General features: G+C 40.9%; 2 protein-coding genes across 2 annotated transcripts in view; one reads left to right on the top strand and one right to left on the bottom strand.

Moving 5' to 3' along the window:
- The window catches only part of XPOT (exportin for tRNA), a 196,366-nt gene that overhangs the window by 103,340 nt on the left and 71,257 nt on the right, over positions 1-21,769 (bottom strand). Inside the window, exon 4 of the mRNA XM_021091942.1 lies at positions 16,700-16,780. The gene's annotated coding sequence lies outside the window, so the exon portion shown is untranslated. The remainder of the gene's footprint in view (positions 1-16,699; positions 16,781-21,769) is intronic.
- The window catches only part of C5H12orf56 (chromosome 5 C12orf56 homolog), a 102,771-nt gene that overhangs the window by 47,140 nt on the left and 33,862 nt on the right, over positions 1-21,769 (top strand). The window contains exons 4-6 of the mRNA XM_013997692.2: positions 855-1,263; positions 6,279-6,352; positions 16,779-16,923. Of these exons, the coding sequence (XP_013853146.2) occupies positions 855-1,263; positions 6,279-6,352; positions 16,779-16,923 (628 nt within the window). The remainder of the gene's footprint in view (positions 1-854; positions 1,264-6,278; positions 6,353-16,778; positions 16,924-21,769) is intronic.

The raw sequence follows: 21,769 nt of genomic DNA, 5'->3' as shown, positions 1-21,769 counted from the left end.
TGCTCCTATTTTAAAATTAGGAGAAATTGAGGCTTAGGTCAATCAAAGTCATATAACCACTGAGTGGCAGAGCCTGGATTAGAACTAGATCTCATACTTTACAACCTCTTAGCCTCCACCACTTGCTTTCTTGTGTTGCAGAGAAAAGAAATGGGGTTGGGGTGAGCTGGAGAGAACAGGGAAGGTAAGAGACGGGAACCCAGGACTGCTTCTGAAAAAAGTGCTGATGTTATTGGGAAACACTGGATGATATTGAAAAAAATCAGAAGAATATTAGCAAAATATGAATAAAAAAAACCATTCTTTAAAAAAAAAATATCTCTCTTTGGTGTTCCCCTGTGGTACAGTGGGTTAAGGACCCAGTATAGCCCAGTCACAATAGCAGTGAGGGTTTGATACCTGGCCCGAGAACTTTCATATGCTGTGGATGTGGCCCCCAAAAAACTCTCTTTGTCTCTCTATATGAATATTTTTTTCTTTATAGGATCCATTAGAAATGCACAATGAAAAAATGATCAAGTTTCAAAGCTCGAATGTGAAGTCACTGGGAATATTGGGCTCTGTGAAGGATAAAGCATAATGCTTTAGATATTAAAAATGCTTCTTTATATGACAGAGGGTAGAATTTTATTTCTGAAAGCAGGAAAGTATACTGAAGAATTGTGCTCTACTTCCCCTAGATCAATGGTCAATGGCAGGTGAGAGTAAATCATTCCTTTCTCTTAACAAGCATTCTTTTTATATGAAGACATTTCCTTTCAGACTTAAGTTGCTACAGTTGGGCCACTGGGTGCTTTTTGTTCCTTACTGTTAAATTCTGAATATTACATTTAATTCTAAATTCTGCCTGACAGGTACCATCAAGAGGGCAGCACACCATCGAAGGACTTCACACTCTGCCCTCCTTCAGACCTCAAGAAGCTGTCCCTTCACAGCCAAAGTGCCTGTGGACCCTTACCTACCCCCTCCAGGAGGAGCTGTCAGTCTGCATCAGCCACTGGCAAGGCTGTCAGTGTGCCATTTGGCACAACAAACACAAAAGAACCCCAGGGGCTTTCAGATCACAAAGACTCTCTAAGTGAAATCCCTTTCAAGTGCAATGGGAACGGAAATGAGTTTTACTTAGGAAATTCCTCCATGGCCTCTCCTTTACAGAGCAACCCAAACTTAGAGAAAAAGGAGTCAGAACTTCATTTGTACATTATTTCTACAACCTCTTCAATGTTTCTGCACCTGAAAAGTTCATGGAACAATTATATCATAGTAAGTGTCCTCTTCAGTTAACCTTGACTTGAGCGTTGTTTTTTTGGAGTAGGTGTCCCTGCACTTCTTCCCCATTTTGGAAATTTAACCTTGGAATTTAATAATATTGTGAAAAACACAATGTACTAAACAATTAAGGAGATGATTTTACTCAAGCTATTGCAATAGGGAAAAAGCTCGTTAAATGAGAAATATCTTAAAGAAAAAGAGATGGACCTGAGATATTATAGAGGCAGAAACAAACGGGTCAGCAGTGACTCTCAGGATAATCAGTGAGGAAGGATGCAGACAGGTCTTAGAATATGTGTGAGCAGGGCGGTCTCTTCCAGTTATCCGAGGTGATTTCTCAACCATTCTGCTTTCAGAGAGCGTGAAGCTCGGATAAAGTTCAGCACTGTCAATATGTTTTTGTATTTCTTAGCTGCACTACTGAAAGTAGTTCAGTGGGAGCCATTGTCATAGGATCAGATAATTTTATAGAGATCACTTGTTCTATGTCCCTAAAGGAAGACACCGAAGCACAAAAACTTCAAGTGACTTACTCAACATTATATAATAAGTTTAGGGCAGAGTCAGAACTCTCATTTAGGGATCTTTATTATTATACTAGGATCAATTTTAAAATAAGTAATTTATCAAAAGAATAATAATAGTTATCTTCAGGGATACATCATTTTTTATTGACCTTCTAATATAATTATATATATATAAATATATATATATATATTTTTTTTTTTTTGTCTTTTTGCCTTTTCCATAGCCGCTCCCGTGGCATGTGGAGATTCCCAGGCTAGGGGTCTAATTGGAGCTGCAGCCGACGGCCTACGCCAGAGCCACAGTAACGCAGGATCCAAGCCTGCAACCTACATCAGCTCATAGCAACTCCAGATCCTTAACCCACTGAGCAAGGCCAGGGATCAAACCTGCGACCTCATGGTTCCTAGTCAGATTCGCTAACCACTGCGCCACGATGGGAACTCCTAAAAACAGGATTCTTTTCACTTAGAAGAAGCTAGGAAGCGGGGGTGTGGGTTATAAGTGCCCCCAAACTGTGAAAGATTACAAGATAACTCTAATTTTTTTTCTCATAGCATGGTTCAGAATGTTTAATGTTTAAATTAAACATTAAAGGTTTAAAACTCCTCTCTAAAATTTAACCAGCTTTCTCCAAATCAAGATTTAAATGAATCACAGAGGGAAAAATCCTGATCTATTAAAAGAAGGTTTCATATGTTCTAATAGAAAAATCAAAACTTAATTGACTTTTAAAAATCTACCTAGGAGTTCCCATTGTGGCGCAGCGGTTAACGAATCCGACTAGGAACCATGAGGTTGCGGGTTCGGTCCCTGCCCTTGCTCAGTGGGTTAAGGATCCGGCGTTGCCGTGAGCTGTGGTGTAGGTCGCAGACGCGGCTCGGATCCCGCGTTGCTGTGGCTCTGGCGTAGGCCGGTGGCTACAGCTCCGATTCAACCCCTAGCCTGGGAACCTCCATATGCCGCAGGAGCGGCCCAAGAAATAGCAACAACAACAACAACAGCAATAATGCCACGGGAGCAGCCCAAGAAATAGCAACAACAATAACAACAAAAGACAAAAAAAAAAAAAATCTACGTAAATATTTCAAAATAACTATTATATAATTGGCTCCCAGTTTTGTTTGGTTTTGCTTTGTTTTGTTTTTTGCTTTTTAGGACCCCACCCATGGCATATGGAAGTTCTCAGGCTAGGGGTCGAATCGGAGCTACAGCTGCCGGCCTACACTACAGCCACAGCAATGCAGGATCCGAGCTGCATCTGTGACCTACACCACAGCCCACAGCAACGCCAGATCCTTAATCCACTGAGCAAGGCCAGGGATCGAACCTGCAACCTCATGGTTCCTACTCGGATATGGATCCGTTCTGCTGTGCCACAATGGGAACTCCAGCTCCCAGTTTTTTAGAAAATTTTGTTGAAGTAGAGTTGATTTACAATGTTGTGTTAATTTCTGCTGTACAGCAAAATGACTCAGATATATATACATATATATATTCTTTTTCATAGCTAGCTCCCAGTTTCAAGTACTACTTTTTGATTCTGCAGCAGAGGGATGGCTGGGGCAAGTCAGATAGTCCAATTCAGAGCCCTTCTGATTATAAAGCAATTACAAGTAACAACTAATACGTATTGTTGTTATTGGTAGGAGTTTTCTGACGCTGTCTGTATATTAACTCATTTAATCTGCAAACGGTCCTTTGAGCTAGGACTGTCATTCTCATTTCACAGATGAGGAAACTGAGGCACAGGGAAATTAAATGATATGGTCAAGTTTTTACAACTAATATAGATCTGGGATTTGAACCCAGATGGTCTAATTTTTTTCTATGACTACCAAAATAATGTGAGTGAAGGGGGGTTATCTTTACAAGCTGGCAGATATTATCATTAAAACGATGTTCTATCCCTTGAAAGATGGAAAACAAGTAAATATTTCATACATAAACGATGAATCAGTCAAGTCAGCATTTGTTCTAGTGAGAATAAGATATTAACTCAATATAGCCGTTTTAAAAGTTGTGATTTTTTTGTGACATTGTTGAGTTGTTTTCATTAGGCTGGTCACCTTTGATTAGTCTTGGTGCTATCTTCATAAATTTTAGGAAATTAAAAAAAAAATCTCCTAAATCAGTCAGACTTATCTCGATCTCTTATGCCTCAAGGTTTCTTTCCTGTTGGGTATGTAAATGCTCCTGGGAAAGGAGTTAGACATCTGAACTCTGTATACTTTCAGGTAAAATTAACTTGAACCATCCAGTTAGAAATTAGTACTCATTTTGATTTGAAGAATTTCTAGTTACCTCTGTCAGTAACTGGTTTTATATGTAACGTCCACCAAAAGTAATTACATCTGGTTGTTTAGCATCTTAAATTCTACAGACAGAATATGGGAATTCTGGAGTTCCCATTGTGGCTCAGCAGTAAGGAACCTGACTAGCAACCATGAGGATGCAGGTTTGATCCCCAGCCTTGCTCAGTGGGTTAAGGATCTGGCATTTGCCGTGAGCTGTGGTGTAGGCTGGAGATGCGGCTTGGATCCTGCATTGCTGTGGCTGTGGTGTAGGCCACTGAATGCAGCTCCTATTCAACTCCTAGCCAGGGAACTTCCATATGCCACACAATGTGGCCCTTAAATTTTTTTTTTTTTAAATATGGCAATACTTTGCCCATCATATGCTGTGAAGATAACTGCTAGAAATCTAAATAAATATGGAATTTCCTCAAATTGAAATTTTAGATTTAAGGCAAATATAAACATTTGGAGAGGAAAAAAGGGCAGCTTTTTTTTTTTTTTTTTTTTTTAATGTAGAGCAATGATGAAAATACAAACAAAAAGCGCATAATTCCTCCCACCCCCAACCCCACCTTCTCTGTTATGAAGGAGTAAGACCCGGGAAAGCTTGTTTGGAGTTGTAAATCAGCAACATTTCAGAAATTCTTTCTGACCTGTCTGTTAAGCCTCAGTATAAATAAAAAATTATTTAGAGAACTTGCTGAACACTATATGCCAGTTTGTTTCAAGACCCAGAATGAGTGGGAAATGACAACAATATAGATTTAAGAAAAAATAACCCCACCAATGGGGGAATAGTTAACAAAAGTATTGTATATCTCAGCTATGTAATATTGTAATACTAGGTAATCATTAAAGAAGACTAAAGTAAATCTACTTACATAGACAAGAAAAACTCTCCAGGATTTCTCATTGTGGCTCAGTGGTTAACGAATCTGACTAGGAACCATGAGGTTTCGGGTTTGATTCCTGGCCTTGCTCAGTGGGTTAAGGATCCAGCGTTGCTGTGAGCTGTGGTGTAGGTCGCAGACGCGGCTTGGATCCCGCATTGCTGTGCCCCTGGTGTAGGCCAGCGGCTACTGCCCTGTTTCAACCCTTAGCCTGGGAACCTCCATATGCCATGGGAGTGGCCCAAGAAATGGCAAAAAGACAAAAAAAGAAAAAAAGAAAAACTCTCCACCATGTATTAAGTGAAAAAAATTTCCAGATTAATATATTTGATGTGATGTAGCTGGTATTTAATACACTTTTTTTTCTTTTTAGGGTTGCACCCAAGGCATATGAAAGTTCCCAGGCTAGGGGCTGAATCAGAGTGATAGCTGCCAGCCTATACCACAGCCACTGCAACGTGGGATCCAAGCTGCATCTGCAACCTACACCACAGCTCACAGCAACACTGGATCCCCAACCCACAGAGTGAGGCCTGGGATCAAACCCACATCCTCATGGATACTAGTTGGGTTCTTCACCTGCTAAGCCACAATGGGAACGGCCTTTAATACACATTATAAAAATATATCATCTAATGTGTAAATATTATAGAAGCATATGATATAAGTAATATGTTTTTACATGCCTGGAAGAATATAAACCAAACTAACAATAGTAAAGTATTCTGAATACTGATATAGAAGGAGTAGGGAGAGATAGGGGACTTTGATCATTTATTTTATGCATTTTTGCAGTATTTAATATTGATAGCTTATTTCATTTTATAATGAGCACATATTATGCCTAAAACTTTTTTTTTTTTTTTGCTTTTTAGGGCTGCACTTGCGGCATATGGAAGTTCCCAGGCTAGGGATCGAATCAGAGCTATAGCTGACAGCCTACACTACAGCTACAGCAACTTATGATTCGAGCTGCATCTGCAACCTACACCACAGCTCAGAGCAGTGCCAGATCCCCGACCCACCCAGCAAGGCCAGGGATTGAACCCGAATCCTCATGGATATTAGTCAGATTCACTTCTGCTGTGCCACAATGGGAACTCCTGTTTAAAACTTTTTAAAAAACGACATAAGGAAAAAATTCCCTGTGATGTTATCAAATACTGGAATGAGTTAAAAGTCATGTACTGTAGGAGGGATTAAAGAATAGATATACGATATTGACTAAAAGTAGGGGGAATTGATTTTTGGTAAACAAAAATTCTAACTATTCCCACTTTTTCCCCTCTTTCAGAAAGCTACTCTTTTGCAAGATCCCCTATATGTTAGTGAGCTCAGTCTTGCTACTGGAAGTCAAAGACCATACAGGTAAGGAGTGATCGATAGGGCAAAGTTGAATGGGGGGGTGTTCTCTCTCTTTACCTCTCCCAACTCTATGTACTGTTGATCATCACATTTATATCTACATTAATTCTCTGCCTTGGATTGCAACTGCACTTGCCCACTGGACATCACTTCTTGTATGTCTCATAGGAGCCATGAAGGCAGCATATTCACAACAGACATCAGCATCTTCCTTCTGGGACCTGAACTTCTGTCTGTGTTTCCTAATGCAGGGCCTGATGTCATTACCTCCAGAGAGCCTAAGCTAGAGTCCTAGATTGCCCAGATTGCCATCCTCCACATCCACCAATCATCACACCATTTACTGTACTTATTGAATATATCTGGAGAACACCTACTTTTTTCCATTGCCACAAGCTCAGGTCTCTGTTCTGGGCTCCTACACTAGTTTCCTGGCTGGCCCCTGCCTTCCCTCTTGCCCCTCTCTAGATCATTGTTCAAGACAACAGCAGAGTCTTTCAGAAGCACAGATCTGATCATGTAGCTCCTCCCTTAAAGCCTTTGAATAGCTCCCCATTCCTTTAGAAGATTTACAAATCTTCCTGATGTCTCTTTATTTTTTCCATCCTCAACTATCGTGTCCACCACACTCCTGCCCAAGCTCCTCATTCAAATAAACTCATAGCTCTCAGGAAGCTCCCTGTTAATCTGGGCCCTAACACAATGGCCTCTCCTAGAACCCTATTCTCTTCTTTTCTTCCCCTTCCAAAAAATCTTCAACTCCTGGAGTTCCCTTGTGGTGCAGCAGGTTAAGGATACAGGCTTGTCATGGCAGCAGCCTGTGTTGCCTCTATGGTGTGGTTTTGATCCCTGGCCTGTGAACTTCTGCATTGGGTGCAGCTAAAATAAAAAAAAAAACAAAAAACAAAACAAAACAAAAACCCTTTAACTCCTCAAATCTTAGCTCACTATCCCTTTGTCTGAGAATCATTTCTCAAAACTAAGTTAAGAGAGTTGCCCTCCATAATATCCTGTGCTTACATATCTTATAGCACTGCCCAGTCTATATTATGGGTTGTTTGTTTATGTGCTGCGTTATTAGGTAATGTGCTCTTAAGGGCAGGGACTATACCTTGGTCACTGGTATACAGTAGGCTGCCAATAAATCTTTATGCAATGAATGAGTAAATGAATGAGATAAGATGTAGGCTGGGATCTTATATGAAAAGCTAAGGAGTTTGGATTTTATCCAGACTTCATGATTCTATCATGTTCTTATCATAGTCAGCCTTACTTTGAAGTAGTGACTTGTGATGTGACTATTTCTTCCAATAGATTGTGAGCCCCTGGAAGGCAAGGAGTCTGTCTTTATATTTTTTATTTTTTTTATTTTTATTTTTGTCTTTTTGCCTTTTCCAGGGCCACTTCCCGAGGCATACGGAGGTTCCCAGGCTAGGGGTCTAATTGGAGCCGTAGCCGCTGGCCTACTCCAGAGCCACAGCCATACAGGATCCGAGCCATGTCTGCGACCTACACCACAGCTCATGGCAACACCGGATCCTTAACACACTGAGCAAGGCCAGGGATGGAACCCAAAAGCTCATGGCTCCTAGTCGGATTCGTTAACCACTGTGCCACGATGGGAACTCCTGTCTTTTTAATTTGTCTATTTTTCAGGCTTAAAACTGTGTTTGGCACATAGAAAACACACCCTCTGTGAATTGAGGGTGCCAATAATGTTGATATTAAGTCATGGGTAAGTTTTGAGAGGTTTATGACAGTGATGTATATTGGGGGTCGTGTAAATGAACTAAGGGTAAGTTTCATTTTAAAAGGTACATATCCATTCTCCATTAAAAGGAGCCAAAGTTCCTTGGAAGAATGATTGACTCTAGGTCTGGGGCAGGAAATATACACATGAGTTTGAACCAGCTTGTGCCAGAATGCAAAGAGTAATAGACCCCCAACTAGAGGACACAGGAGCCTGCATGATGGGGTTCCTAATAACCAAAGATGGAATTCAAAAAAGTAATGAATGAGATGGTTGAAGCACAACACATATACAAAAATTCCAAAGTGTATAATGATGCATCATAGAGAGAAAGTCTTCCCTCCTACATTCTTCCCCAACCCCCAGTAAGAAATAAAAATGCACTGAATTTCACTAGACATAAACAGGGCACTAATTTACTTCTCTGCAAATCAGCAAACAAATGCCAAGAATTATGCATTTATCCTGACTTTCCTGCATAAACTGTAATTAGTTCGGGGTAACCAAGTAGCCTAAGTTGATGATAGCAAACTGCATTTTATAGAATCCCAGCTAATGAATGTGGAAAGTTTAATACAATTAGAAAATTACCAGAGTTCCCGTTGTGGTGGTGCAGCAGAAATGAATCCGACCAGTATGCATGAGGATGCAGGTTTGATCCCTGGCCTTGCTCAGTGGGTCAGGGATCCAGTGTTGCTGTGAGCTGTGGTGTAGGTCGCAGACATAACTCGGATGCCACATTGCTGTGGCTGTGGTGGAGGCTGGCAGCTGTAGCTCCAATTCAAGCCCTAGCCTGGGAAATTCCATATGCCACAGGTTTGGCCCTAAAAAAAAAGAAAGAAAAAAGAAAAAGAAAGAAAATTACCATTTTTTAACCTCTGATGAAATAAGATGCATGCGATGATCCTTAGTGGTTGGAGCCATTTGATGCAAAGGTGAAATGGAACTTCAAAATGGCGGGATCATGTAAATAACTAAGCCCGTTGGTCAGTCTTAGCATCGCTCAAGTGGATGCTATAATGAAGTGCCTCATTATCGGATGTAACATGAAGCATATAGCACCATGATATATCTTTGTTCAAACAATTAAACTTGAAGACTGACTTAAAAGTGTGGGTATGTAATCCTTAGCCACAGCAATGTGGGATCCGAGCGATTGAAGCCAGGGATCGAACTTGTGTCCTCATGGATCCTAGTTGGGTTTGTTACCACTGAGCCACCATGGGAACTCCAAGAAGGAATGAAGTTCTGACACAGGTGAAAACATGGATGAGCCTTGGAGAAATTATGCTAATAAGTAAAATAAGCCAGACATAAAGACAAATACTGTATGATTCCATCTACGTGAGGCATCTAGAACAGGCAAATTCACAGAAACAGAAAGCAAAATAGACGTTACCAGGAGCTGTGGGGAGAGGGGAGTGGAGATATGGTTCCATGGACGCAGAGTTTCTGTTCAGAAGATGAGTAAGTTCTGGAAATGGATAGTAGTGAGGATGGCACAACATTGTGAATGCACTCGTACACCTTAAAATGGTTAAAATGTTAAGGTTTTTTTTTGCTTTTTAGGGCCACACCCACGGCATATGGAGGTTCCCAGGCTAGGGGTTGAATTGGAGCTACAGCTGCCAGCCTACACCACAGCCACAGCAACACTGGATCCTTAACCCACTGAGTGAGGCCAGGGATCGAAGCCGAAACCTCATGGTTACTAGTTGGATTCGTTTCTGATGCACCACAATGGGAACTTCTAAAATGTTTTTTTTGTTTGTTTGTTTTTTGTCTTTTTGCCATTTCTTGGGCCGCTCCTGTGGCATATGGAGGTTCCCAGGCTAAGGGTCTAATTGGAGCTGTAGCTGCCAGCCAGAGCTGTAGCTGCCAGCCTATGCCAGAGCCACAGCAATGCGGGATCCGAGCCGCGGCTGCGACCTACAGTACAGCCCACGGTGATGCCAGAGCCTAACCCACTGAGCAAAGGCAGGGATAGAACCTGCAACCTCATGGTTCCTAGTCCGATTCGTTAACCACTGTGCCACGACGGGAACTCCCAGAACTCCTAAAATGTTAAGTTTTATGTTATGTATATCTTATCTTAAAATTAAATTAAATTTAATTTATTTTGCTTTTTATGGCCGCACCCGCAGCATATGGAGGTTCTCAGGCTAGGGCTGCCAGCCTACACCACAGCCAGAACAACTCGGGATCTGAGCCACATCTGTGACCTACACCACAGCTCACGGCAATGCCGGATCCTCAACCTAGTGATCAAGGCCAGAGATTGAACCTGCAACCTCATGGTTTCTATTCGGATTCGTTTCCACTGTGCCACTAATAGGAACTCCTATTTTATCTTAAAATTTTAAAAGGTGTGTGTGCATGTGTAAAAGAGCAGATAAAATAAAATTGGCAAAATACTGAAAATTATTAAAGCTAGGTGATGGATATGTGGGGGTTTCTATAAGATTTTCTTCATTTTTTGTGTATGTTTGAAAATTTCCATAGTAAAGATTTTAAAAGACTTAAGAAACATAATAAGCAAATATGACAATTATCTTATTTAGATCTTGATATTAATAAACCAAATATAAAAACAAAATATTTTTAAAACAGGGAACATTTAAATATGGACTGGGTATTAGATAATATCATAGAATTACTGATAATTTTGTTGGTGTGATGATGGTTTTTTAAGGAAATCTTCCTTTTATTTTGAGATATGTTCTGAGGTATGTAGGGTTAAATAACATTGTTTGGGATTTCTTTTTAAAAAAGATGGTTATACAGATAGCTTAGAATTTCTACATGTTTGTTTTCTTTTCTTTCTTTTTAGGGCTGCACCTGTGGCATATGGAAGTTCCCAGGCTAGGGATCAAACTGGTCCCAGGAGTCAATTTACAGCTGCAGGCCTAAGTCACAGCCACAGCAATGGGGGATCTGAGCTGCATCTGTGATCTACACTGCAGCTTGCGGCAATGTAGTGGATCCTTTACCCACTCAGTGAGGCCAGGGTTTGAACCTGTGACTTCACAGGCACTGTTTTGGATTCTTAATCCCCTGAACCACAATAGGAACTCTTCTACATATTTTATTTGCTTTTTTTTGGGTCACCCTGTGACACATGGAGTTCCTGGGTCAGGCATCAGATTTGAGCTGCATTGTTACCTGCACTGCAGCTGCAGCAATGCTGGATCCTTAACCCACTCTTCTGGGCCAGGGATCAAACCCTGTGTCCCAGTGCTCCCAAGATGCCAGTGTCACATTGAGCCATAGTGGGAACTCCATCTTCTACTTGTTTTAATATGTTTACTCTTAAAAAAAAAAAGTATCAGTTTTAATTTTGGTGCTATAGTATGTAACGTGATTCTTTTTTTTTTTTTTTTTTTTTTTTTTTTTTTTTTTTGTCTTTTTAGGGCCACACCTGGGACATATGGAAATTCCCAGGTTAGGGGCTGCATTGAGCTATAGCTGCCAGCCTAAGCCACAGCCACAGCAATGCCAGATCCAAGCCGCATCTGCGACCTACACTGCAGCTCACGGCAACACCAGATATTTAACCCACTGAGAAAGGATACTATTGCAGTTCGTTACCACTGAGCCACAAGGGGAACTCCGTGTGCAAAGTGATTTTAAAGCTAATTGTGTAATAAAAGAGGCTCTAACTTTGTGTGTGTGGCATGAAATTTATCCCTGAAGGCAATGAGAGTCTGCCACTCTTGACTCAGGAAAAGCCTATTTCTTGCAAAGTTAATTTCTGAAGGCAACGTATTTAAAATGTAGTAATTTAATGCACCACGAAGGATATAAATATATGCACAAAATACACAGGAAACAGTCTCTGCCTGCAAGGCACCTTCAGTTTAAAAGGAGTGAATATTCTTTGGGTTTTCAAATTAGGATTTTGTCACAGTGGTGAGTTCTGTAATCTGACCATCATGAACATACACACAGTGCTTCTGAGGTAATGTATGAAAAGGTTTTCCAGATATAAAGCATTATACAAATGTAGGTATGACTTTTATCAAATGTCTGGGGAAATGAACAAATATAGGAAAAACAGAGCTTATCATTAGATCAAGAATCCTCTTGCCACATTGCTCAGTGAATGTATGTTTTCTGGCACATGAAAACATAGAATATCTGTAAACATTAATATAAAATTTCCTCTTATTCCTAAATTGAATAATGAAGTCTTCTGGCACTAGACTTTTTCTTATTTAAATGAGCCAAAGGAAGTCTGTCATCTTTCTAAAAGCAAATATTCTCTGAATGTTCAAAGAAATTGTAATTACACATAGCTTCTTTGTAGAAACACAGGCAACTGAATCTAACTTGAATTTATAAGGTATGTGAGACCTTAATTTATATGTGAATTGATTTTTAGTATGAAGAGGTTAGTGTGTTTTTTCTTATGAAATTTGTTCTGGCTTTTTTTGAAAAAAATTGTTTGGTATTATAATCTATATGGATCTCCCTGAATTGCTGACTCCTAATAGGAAAAAATGGAAAATCAATTTCAAAATAATTGCAGATATTGTATTTTTTCTGAGCTTTTGCTTTTCTAAGTGCATTTGTTTGTGAAAACTACATTTCTGCTGTTTTTTGAAGTTCTCCGAGAGTAGAAGGATTTTATGGTTATTTTTTAAATGAATGGAGAAGGAGGGAGAGTGTGGGATGGCCTGGGAGTTTGGTGTTAGTAGATGCAAACTATTACATTTAGAGTGGATAAGCAGTGAGATCCTACTGTACAGCACAGGTGACTATATCCAGTGTCTTGAAGACCATGATGGAAGATAATAAAAGAAAGGGTCACTGTGCTGTACAGTTGAAATGGGCACATTGAAAATCAGCTAGCTATACCTTAATAAAAAAAGAAATGAAATTGGGCAGTAATTAGAAATGGATGTACAGGGAAGCAGGATCTCAAAGCTTATTCCTATTTTATTTATTATTATTATTTTTTGTCTTTTTAGGGCTGCACCCGAGGCATATGGAGGTTCCCAGGTCAGGGGTTGAATCAGAGCTGTGGCTATTGGCCTACACCAGAGCCACAGCAATGCAAGATCTGAGCCGCATCTGCGACCTACACCACAGCTCAAGGCAACGCCAGATCCTTAACCCACTGAACACAAGCTGTGTCCTCAAGCATGCTAGTCAGATTCATTTCCGCTGAGCCACGATGGGAACTCCCATCCTATTTTATTTAGATAACATTTGTTATACACTCAACATGTGGTAATAAGCACATGCAGTAACTAAAGTATCAAAAGAGCACAAAGGGATAGATACTATCATCAACTCCATCTTACAGATGAGGAAACTGAGGTACAGAGAGACAAGGAAACTTGCCTGTGGTAATTACCTAGCAAAATAGAGGCAGATCTAGGATACTTATTGGCCTGTGTGAATTGTCCCCATGCACAAAATCATGTTCTTAGGCCTCTATGATTGCTATTAGTGAATTATTTTCTTTTTATTCTGGTATAGTTGATTTACAATATTATTTATGTTTCAGGTATACAACATAGTGATTCATAATTTTTAATGATTATACTCCATTTATTCATTTTTTCCATTTATAGTTATTATAAAATATTGGCTATATTCACTGTGCTGTATAATAGATCCTTGTAGCTTATTTATTTTATATATAAGAGTCTGTACTTCAGAATTACCCCTATGTTGCCCCTACCCCCTTCCTTCTCCTCACTGGTAATCACTAGCTTTTTCTCCATTATCTGTGGTCTCTTTCTTTTTTGTTATGTTCACCACTTTATTTTTTAGATTGTACATATAAGAGATATCATATAGTATTTAGGGCCGCACCCATGGCATATGGAGGTTCCCAGGCTAGGGGTCGAATTGGAGCTACAGCTGCCAGCCTATGCCACAGCCATAGCAATTTGGGATCCAAGCTGTGTCTGTGATTTATACCGCATGGCATATGCCAGATCCTTAACCTACTGAGCATGGTCAGGGATCGAACCCACAACCTCATGTTTCCTAGTCGGATTCGTTTCCACTGCACCAAGATGGGAACCCCCAAACTTTTATTTTTTTATGGCTGATCAATATTTCATTGTAAACACACACACACACACACATACACACACCCCACATCTTTATCCATTCATCTTGGGCACTTAGGTTGCTTCCATATATTAGCTATTGTAAATAATGTTGCTATGTTGCGGTGCGCGTATCTTTTCAAATTTGTGATTTCATTTTTTTCAGATAAGCACCTAGGAATGGAATTGCTAGGTTATGTGGTAGTTTTTGTTTTTGTTTTGTCTTTTTAGGGCCGCATCTGTGGTATATGGAGGTTCCTAGGCTAGGGGTTGAATCGGAGCCATAGCTTCTGTTCTATACCACAGCCACAGCAACCAGGGATCTGAGCTGCGTGTGTAACCTACACCATAGCTCAGGGCAAAGCTGGATCTTTAACCTAATGAGCAAGGCCAGGGATCAAACCTACATCTCCCAGATGCTATTCAGATTCATTTCTACTGAGCCACAATGGGAACTCCATGGTAGTTCTATTTTTAGTTTTTTTGAGAAACCTTCATACTCTTTTCCATAATGGCTGCAACAATTTACATTCCCACCAACAGTGTACAAGGCTTGTTCATTTTTTTTTTTAACATCCTCACCAACATTTGCTATTTGTGGTCTTTTTGATGGCTAAGACTGAATTGTGAATATTTTTCTTTTTTTGGTCTTTTTAGGGCTGCACCCACGGTATACGGAGGTTCCCAGGCTAGGGGTTAAATCAGAGATACAGCCACTGGCCTACACCACAGGCACAGCAATGCCAGATCCGAGCTGTGTCTGCAACCTACACCAGAGCTCATGGCAACACCAGATCCTCAACCCACTGAGCAAGCCAGGGATCGAACCTGCGTCCTCATGGATGCTAGTCAGATTCATTTCCACTGAGCCACGATGGGAACTCCAGACTGAATTCTTAATGATCATTTCTCCTTCAGTGTCTCCATTAGAAAAGAGACTTTCTCAGGAAGTCTTAATTTTTGTGTTAAGAGAGGTTCATTGGCTGGATAGAGGAGAGCACCTTAGATCTTTTTAAAATAAAGATCTAGGCAGTGGACAGTAACCAAGATTCCATGTAGTATTACTGAAGTAAGTGGCTGATATCAAGATTTACAGAGTAAGTGGTAAAAACACCTTTAACTTCAGGTCAGACATTCTAAAACGTTTCAATTAACCTACACAGAACATGAAACATTTCTCTTATGGTTACTCTTCACCCTGCTTTTCTGAATCACCAGCTGTGTAAACCCAAACGGGCTACTTAACCTAACATCCTATAAATGCAATAGTAATTCTCAGCTCAGGCCTCCTCATGGCAGGAATGTGCTTGTCCATGAGAAGTACCCAGGCCAGAGCCTGCCACAGGGTCAGTGCTCAGTTAAGTGCAAGTTGTCATTACAACTTGTTGTTTGGGTGATGCAAACAATATCTAACCTGATAACGTTTTTCCAAGTTGCTGCAGATCTGCTGAGGGGCCAGGACAAGTACACAAATAGCTATAATGGGATGAAGTAGGATGAGCGTGGTCTAAGTGTGGAGCAGGTGCTATGGGAGAGGGTCCTCATTCGTTGGTGGAGCTGGGAAAGCGCTAAAGAGAAGGAAGGTTTCATTTCAGCTAAGCCAGCTTTTCTCAAAGTGTGGGAGACACCTGGGGCTGTCATGGGAGATGACTTCATGTAGTATTCTGCCCTGGGGTCAAATAACTTTGGATTCCACAGTAAAAAAGTAGAATTTTCCAACTCGTCTGATCTCGTTAGGGAGAACCTCTGTGCTTGGTGCCCGTGGTGGCAGCTCTCTAACACATGCTCGTCTGCTTTTTTGTCAAAAGGAGGGCAGACTTCAGGCTCAGAATAGGGAGCAGATACTTAGAAATTTGTTGCTTTCATGATATTTATTTATTTTTTCTTTTTAAGGCCGCACTTGCAGTATATGGAAGTTCATGGACGTTCCCAGGCTAGGGGTTGAATTGGAGCTGCAGCTGAGGCCTGTGCCACAGTCACATCAATGCTGGATCTGAGCCTCATCTGTGACCTGCGCCACAGCTTGTGGCAACATTGTATTCTTAACCCACTGAGCGAGGCCAGGGATTGAACCCGCTTCTTCACAGACACTGTGTTGGGTTCTTAACCCACTGAGTCACCATGGGAACTCCTCATGCTATTTTTGAAGTTACCCTCAATTTATAGCCAACTGTTCTGGTTTCCCTTGTGAAGTAGTGATACAAAGTTTTCTGTATAAATAAGTTACTCTAAGGAAAAAAATGAGTTGATTTAAAGGGAAAACATTAAGCAAATAATATTACGTGTGATTCATGGATTGCGGTAAATGGTATGCAGACAAACTCCGAGGTAAACTATGAAAGAGGAGCAGAAGTTTACCAGGCACAGTGAGAGTATTCAAGATGTGTACAGCTTGAGTAAAGGGACAAGGCAAAAAGTATGTTTGGAGAGTAAGAAATAGTTCATTTTGGGAGGAGCCGGTTTCATTGCTGATAAGTAATTAAGCCAAAAGTACAAAACTACATTAAAATTCCTTAGTAACAAAGTTTTACAAACCTGTCAATAATCATTGATATTCCTCCATTGCTGTTTCTTGTCACTTCTTCCCATGGACATTTTTCTTTTCTTTCCGTAGATCTGAGGAGAAAATTAAGCACTTCGGTCAACTTAAATCTGAACTTTTTCTTAAAGACAATACTTTGAGGAAGATACTTTGTTTAACCACAGAACTTAAAGGAGCAGCCCAGAAAAACTTCATTTTGAAAAGGCTTTTCTGGAAAGTAGGTGTTTTGTCTTACTTTTTTATTTATTTATTTATTTTATTTATTTATTTATTTATTTTGTCTTTTGTTGTTGTTGTTGTTGCTATTTCTTGGGCCGCTCCCGCGGCATATGGAGGTTCCCAGGCTAGGGGTCCAATCAGAGCTGTAGTCACCGGCCTATGCCAGAGCCACAGCAACGCGGGATCCGAGCCGCGTCTGCAACCTACACCACAGCTCACGGCAACGCCGGATCGTTAACCCACTGAGCAAGGGCAGGGACCGAACCTGCAACCTCATGGTCCCTAGTCGGATTCGTTAACCACTGCGCCACGACGGGAACTCCTTTTGTCTTACTTTTAATCTTTAAAACTTGTTTCACTTGTTTATCAAGTGCAGCATATTCAAGCATAAGGTAAAATATAAATAAATGTCTTGCATTCTGATGCTGTGTTTTAAAATATCGCTTGAGTTGAATGCAATCGTTTTGACCCTTGAAATGCTGTGATGTAATCAGTGTAAATGTGTATGTTGGAGTCGGGGAGACGGAAGAGAAGAGAGTGGTAGCTCCCAGGGGTGGGGTTGGCAGAGTCAAAGAAAAGAGAGGTAGAGGGGAAGTTTTTGGCATGTGAGAAGTATGAGCATAGACCATGAGATGAGAAAGTAGATTTCAAAAAGCTTTATATGCAGGTTCCCCTACAATAAAAATGTAATTAAAAAATTATTTTTGAGGGTTGGATTGTTGTTTTTAAAAAGGTGACTCCTGGAGTTACTGTCGTGGCTCAGCAGAAACGAATCTAACCAGCATCCATGAAGACGCAGGTTTGATCCCTGGCTTTGCCCAGTGGGTTAAGGATCTGGTGTTACCATAAGCTGTGGTGTAGGTCACAGACATGGCTTGGATCTGGCATTGCTGTGGCTGTGGAGTAGGCTGGAGGCTACAGCTTTGATTTGACCCCTAGCCTGGAAACCTCCATATGCCGTAGGTGCAGTTCTAAAAAGATTAAAAATAATAATAATAAAAGATAAAAAGGTGGGAGTTCCTGTCGTGGCTCAGTGGTTAATGAATCCGACTAGGAACCATGGTTGTGGGTTCGATCCCTGGCCTTGCTCAGTGGGTTAAGGATTTGGCATTGCTGTGAGCTGTGGTGTAGGTTGCAGACTTGGCTCCCATACCGAGTTGCTGTGGCTGTGGTGTAGGCCAGCGGCTACAGCTCTGATTGGACCCCTAGCCTGGGAACTTCCATATGCCACAGGAGTGGCTCAAGAAATGGCAAAAAGACAAAAATAAATAAATAAATAAATAAAAAGGTGACTCCTGGGGAGTCAAAGCAACCTAGTTATCACCTGGCAAGATACTTCCTCTGTAAGACTGACTTAGCGTCAGTTTCAGGTTTAGGTGAACGTATTGAGAAGCCCAGGTGAGCACTGGTGCAGTGCTAAGGAGGGAATTCTGGTTAGTGGTCTCACACGCAATTGCCAGCATTTTACAGCACAGATGGGGAGTGCATGGTATTCCCAGCCGTACAACACGGTCTTGGCCATTTCTTAGATTCATGTGTTAGATGATCAGTTATCCTAGTTTGCCTAGACTAGGTAACAGAGTGTCTCAGTTTGCCTGGGGCTGAGGAAGTATGGCATGTGGGACTTTTAGTGCAAAAGCTAGACCAGTCCCAAGCAAATTGAGATGGTTGATTACCCTATTTAGAGGGTGTAGTAGCTACAGAGAATAGTAGGTCAAGTGTCCCCCAACATTGAGGGAGGTAGGGATGATGGAGTGCTGTATGGCCTAAAATGCTTATATGAGATAGACCCTGTTAGGAATATACCATCCAAGTTTTAACTCTGGAACTTCAGAGAATTCTGGAAAATATAGGGACAGTCATCAAAATGACTTACATATTAAAAAAAAATGACTTACATATAGTTATGAAGAGTCTACTCGGAAAGACTAAGGAAATTGGTATTATCCCCATGCAAATAAACCTCTCCAGTCCATCCCACACATGGTATTAATCTATAACCCTGATTGTGAGGACGCTGCTTCCTCAAAAACCTCTTGAAGCTCTCCTTACTGAGGTACAAACACTTTGGCTTTGGTATTTAAGGTCTCCATTAATGACCTCCATTCCAAATTTGCACAAGCATGACCTTTATTTTAGTGGGGTGGATTAGCAGGAAGGGGCTGACATTTGCAGAGGGCAAGTGCCAGGAGAACAAATCCAGCTGTAGATGCTAAGGAAGAAGGCACAGGACCCAAGGGTGAGAGTGATCACTACACAGAGAATGTGTGAAATGAAGTATCAGGGCTTTTCCGCACGTGGGCACATTACACCCAGATGTCTGCATAAACATTTGGCACCGGGAAGAAGAGCATGTTTAGAGTTTGGGAACAGGGACTTCATGGAATGTGGGGTTGGGGGGTTGCAAGGATATAAAGTCACGAGTACAGCCAGTAGCTGGGAAAGGACAGGCAAAGGACTTAGCACAGAGCCCAAAGAAGTCCACTTAGACAAACTGGACAGGATCAGGGATGGATTTGAAGCAGATGTGTCTAGGTAGGAGAACTGAGCTACCATCTAAGGGTTGGACGGAAGAAGGGTGTTGATGCTGAATACCTGAGTGTTGGTCTACAGGTCATTTAAGCCATTTTTTTTTTAATGTGATTTATTTATTTATTTGTTTAGTCTTCTGTCTTTTTAGGGCCATACCCGTGGCATGTGGAGGTTCCTAGGCTAGGGGCTGAATCAAAGCTACAGCTGCTGGCCTACAGCAACTCAGGATCTGAGCCGCATCTGCAACCTACACCACAGCTCATGACAACGTCGGATCCTTAACCCATTGAGTGAGGCCAGGGATTGAATCCACATCCTCATGGATATTAGTCGAGTTCATTAACCACTGAGCCATGATGTGAACTCCCATTTAAGACATCTTAAAACAGGCCTGATAGATGGCCTCCATTGTACAGCAAAAGAGGGATGCAGAGAGAGTAAAACCAGGTCTAACCCACTCAACCCTCCACCTCGCCACTTTCAACTCTTTTCTGCAAATGCTTGAACCATGAGGGATGACTTGAACACCCTGCTCTTTCCAGCCCCTCCACGTTTTCCCTACTGTTTGCTTTCTCTGGAATATTCCTTCCATTTCTCCTGTTAAAATCCTACCCACTTGGAGTTCCCGTTGCAGCTCAGCAGTAACTAACCTGACTGGTGTCCATGAGGACACAGATTCAATCCCTGGCCTTGCTCAGCGGGTTAAGGACCCAGCATTGCTGTGAGCTGTGGCATAGATCACAGACACGGCTCAGATCTGGCGTTTCTGTGGCTGCAGTGTAGGCCTGTGGCTATAGCTCTGATTTGACCCCTAGCCTGGGAACCTCCATATGCCGTGATGGGGCTCTTAAAAAAAAAAAAAAAACAACAAAAACCCTACCCACTCATTCTCTAAGGCTCATCTCAAAGGCTATTCTGCCTTTTTTGTCATCTTCATTGGGGGCTTTGGTACCTTCCTCTTTTTGATCTATTATGGCGGTTCTGTGCTACAGAATGTTCTTTGATATACTATAATCTGCATTGTTCAATAAAGTAGCCACTAGCCACATGTGGCTATTAAGCACTTGAATGTTGTTAGTGACTAAGGAAGTGAAATATTAATTTTATTCAGTTTTAATCAATTTAAATTTAAATAACCACATGTGGCCAGTGGCTTCTGTGTTGGACAAGGCAGTTCTAATGCATCTCTCTTAGCACTTTCTCTTTAACAAGTCAACCAACATTTATTGCATGTCTGTTCTGTGCCAGGCATGGTAACAGCCACTAGAAATGCAAGCATGACTAAGATACAGTTTCTACCCTCAAGAATTAGCACAGTCATTCTCTCTTTTTACTGTAGTTATTAGTATATTTTTGTTTACTGCAATATTCTATACACTTCTTCAGGATAGGCATATGTCCTTACTCATCTTTGTGCTCTCCCTAAGGCCTAACACACATTTACCAGGTCCCACAATCAATTCATAATGAACTAAAAATTTATTCTCCTCTGATCAGAAGTCTAGGAGTAAAGCTTTCATGTTTGGTTTCTTATGTGAAAATGCTACAGCTGTTCTTTAATGTAATGTTCCTTGACAAACTAAATAGAATATCTTCTAATTTAGTTGTCAAAAACAAAAGGTCAAAATGCATAACGATGGAAATAAAAGGCACTCAGGTAGTGCCTCTGTGTGAGGTCTCTCCCTACCTAAGTGGAGGACCCTGTGTCCCGCCCCACCACTGTGCCCTCAGGCCTGGCAGCTGTCATATTCTCTAACCTGCAACCAGAATCTAATCTCATATTCATTTTCACAGTTAACAAACATGACTTATACAACCCAACATCTTAATCTTCTTTTAGGAGCTTTTACATTTAAATGGTTATCTTAACCTTAAGTTAAAGCAGTGGTTTTTTCCCAACTCTGTGCTGGGCTCCCTGGGAACATAAGTTTATGTGAAACTCCCTTAAGAACCCATGCTGGGGAGGGGAAATTAAAGGCAGCTCTAATTTTTTGGTTCTTGGGTAAGAGGATGGAAAATTATATATATTTATAAATTATAATAAAATTAACATAATTAATAATTATAAATATATTCCTATAATAATAACATATAATACATATAGGTATATTCCTATAATAAACATATAATACTATATGACTATAATGATATATACAGTTGACTCTTACTTTTTTTTTTTTAGGGCTGCACCCATGGTATATGGAGGTTCCCAGCAGCGGGGTCAAATTGAGGTTGTAGCCACTGGCCTACACCTCAGCCACAGCAACTCGAGATCTGAGCCGTATCTGTGACCTACACCGCAGCTCACGGCA

Source organism: Sus scrofa, chromosome 5 (genome assembly GCF_000003025.6).
Source record: "Sus scrofa isolate TJ Tabasco breed Duroc chromosome 5, Sscrofa11.1, whole genome shotgun sequence".
Taxonomy (NCBI): domain Eukaryota; kingdom Metazoa; phylum Chordata; class Mammalia; order Artiodactyla; family Suidae; genus Sus; species Sus scrofa.
The sequence above is the reverse complement of the archived record's forward strand: the minus strand, read 5'-3'. Positions and strand labels throughout refer to the sequence as shown.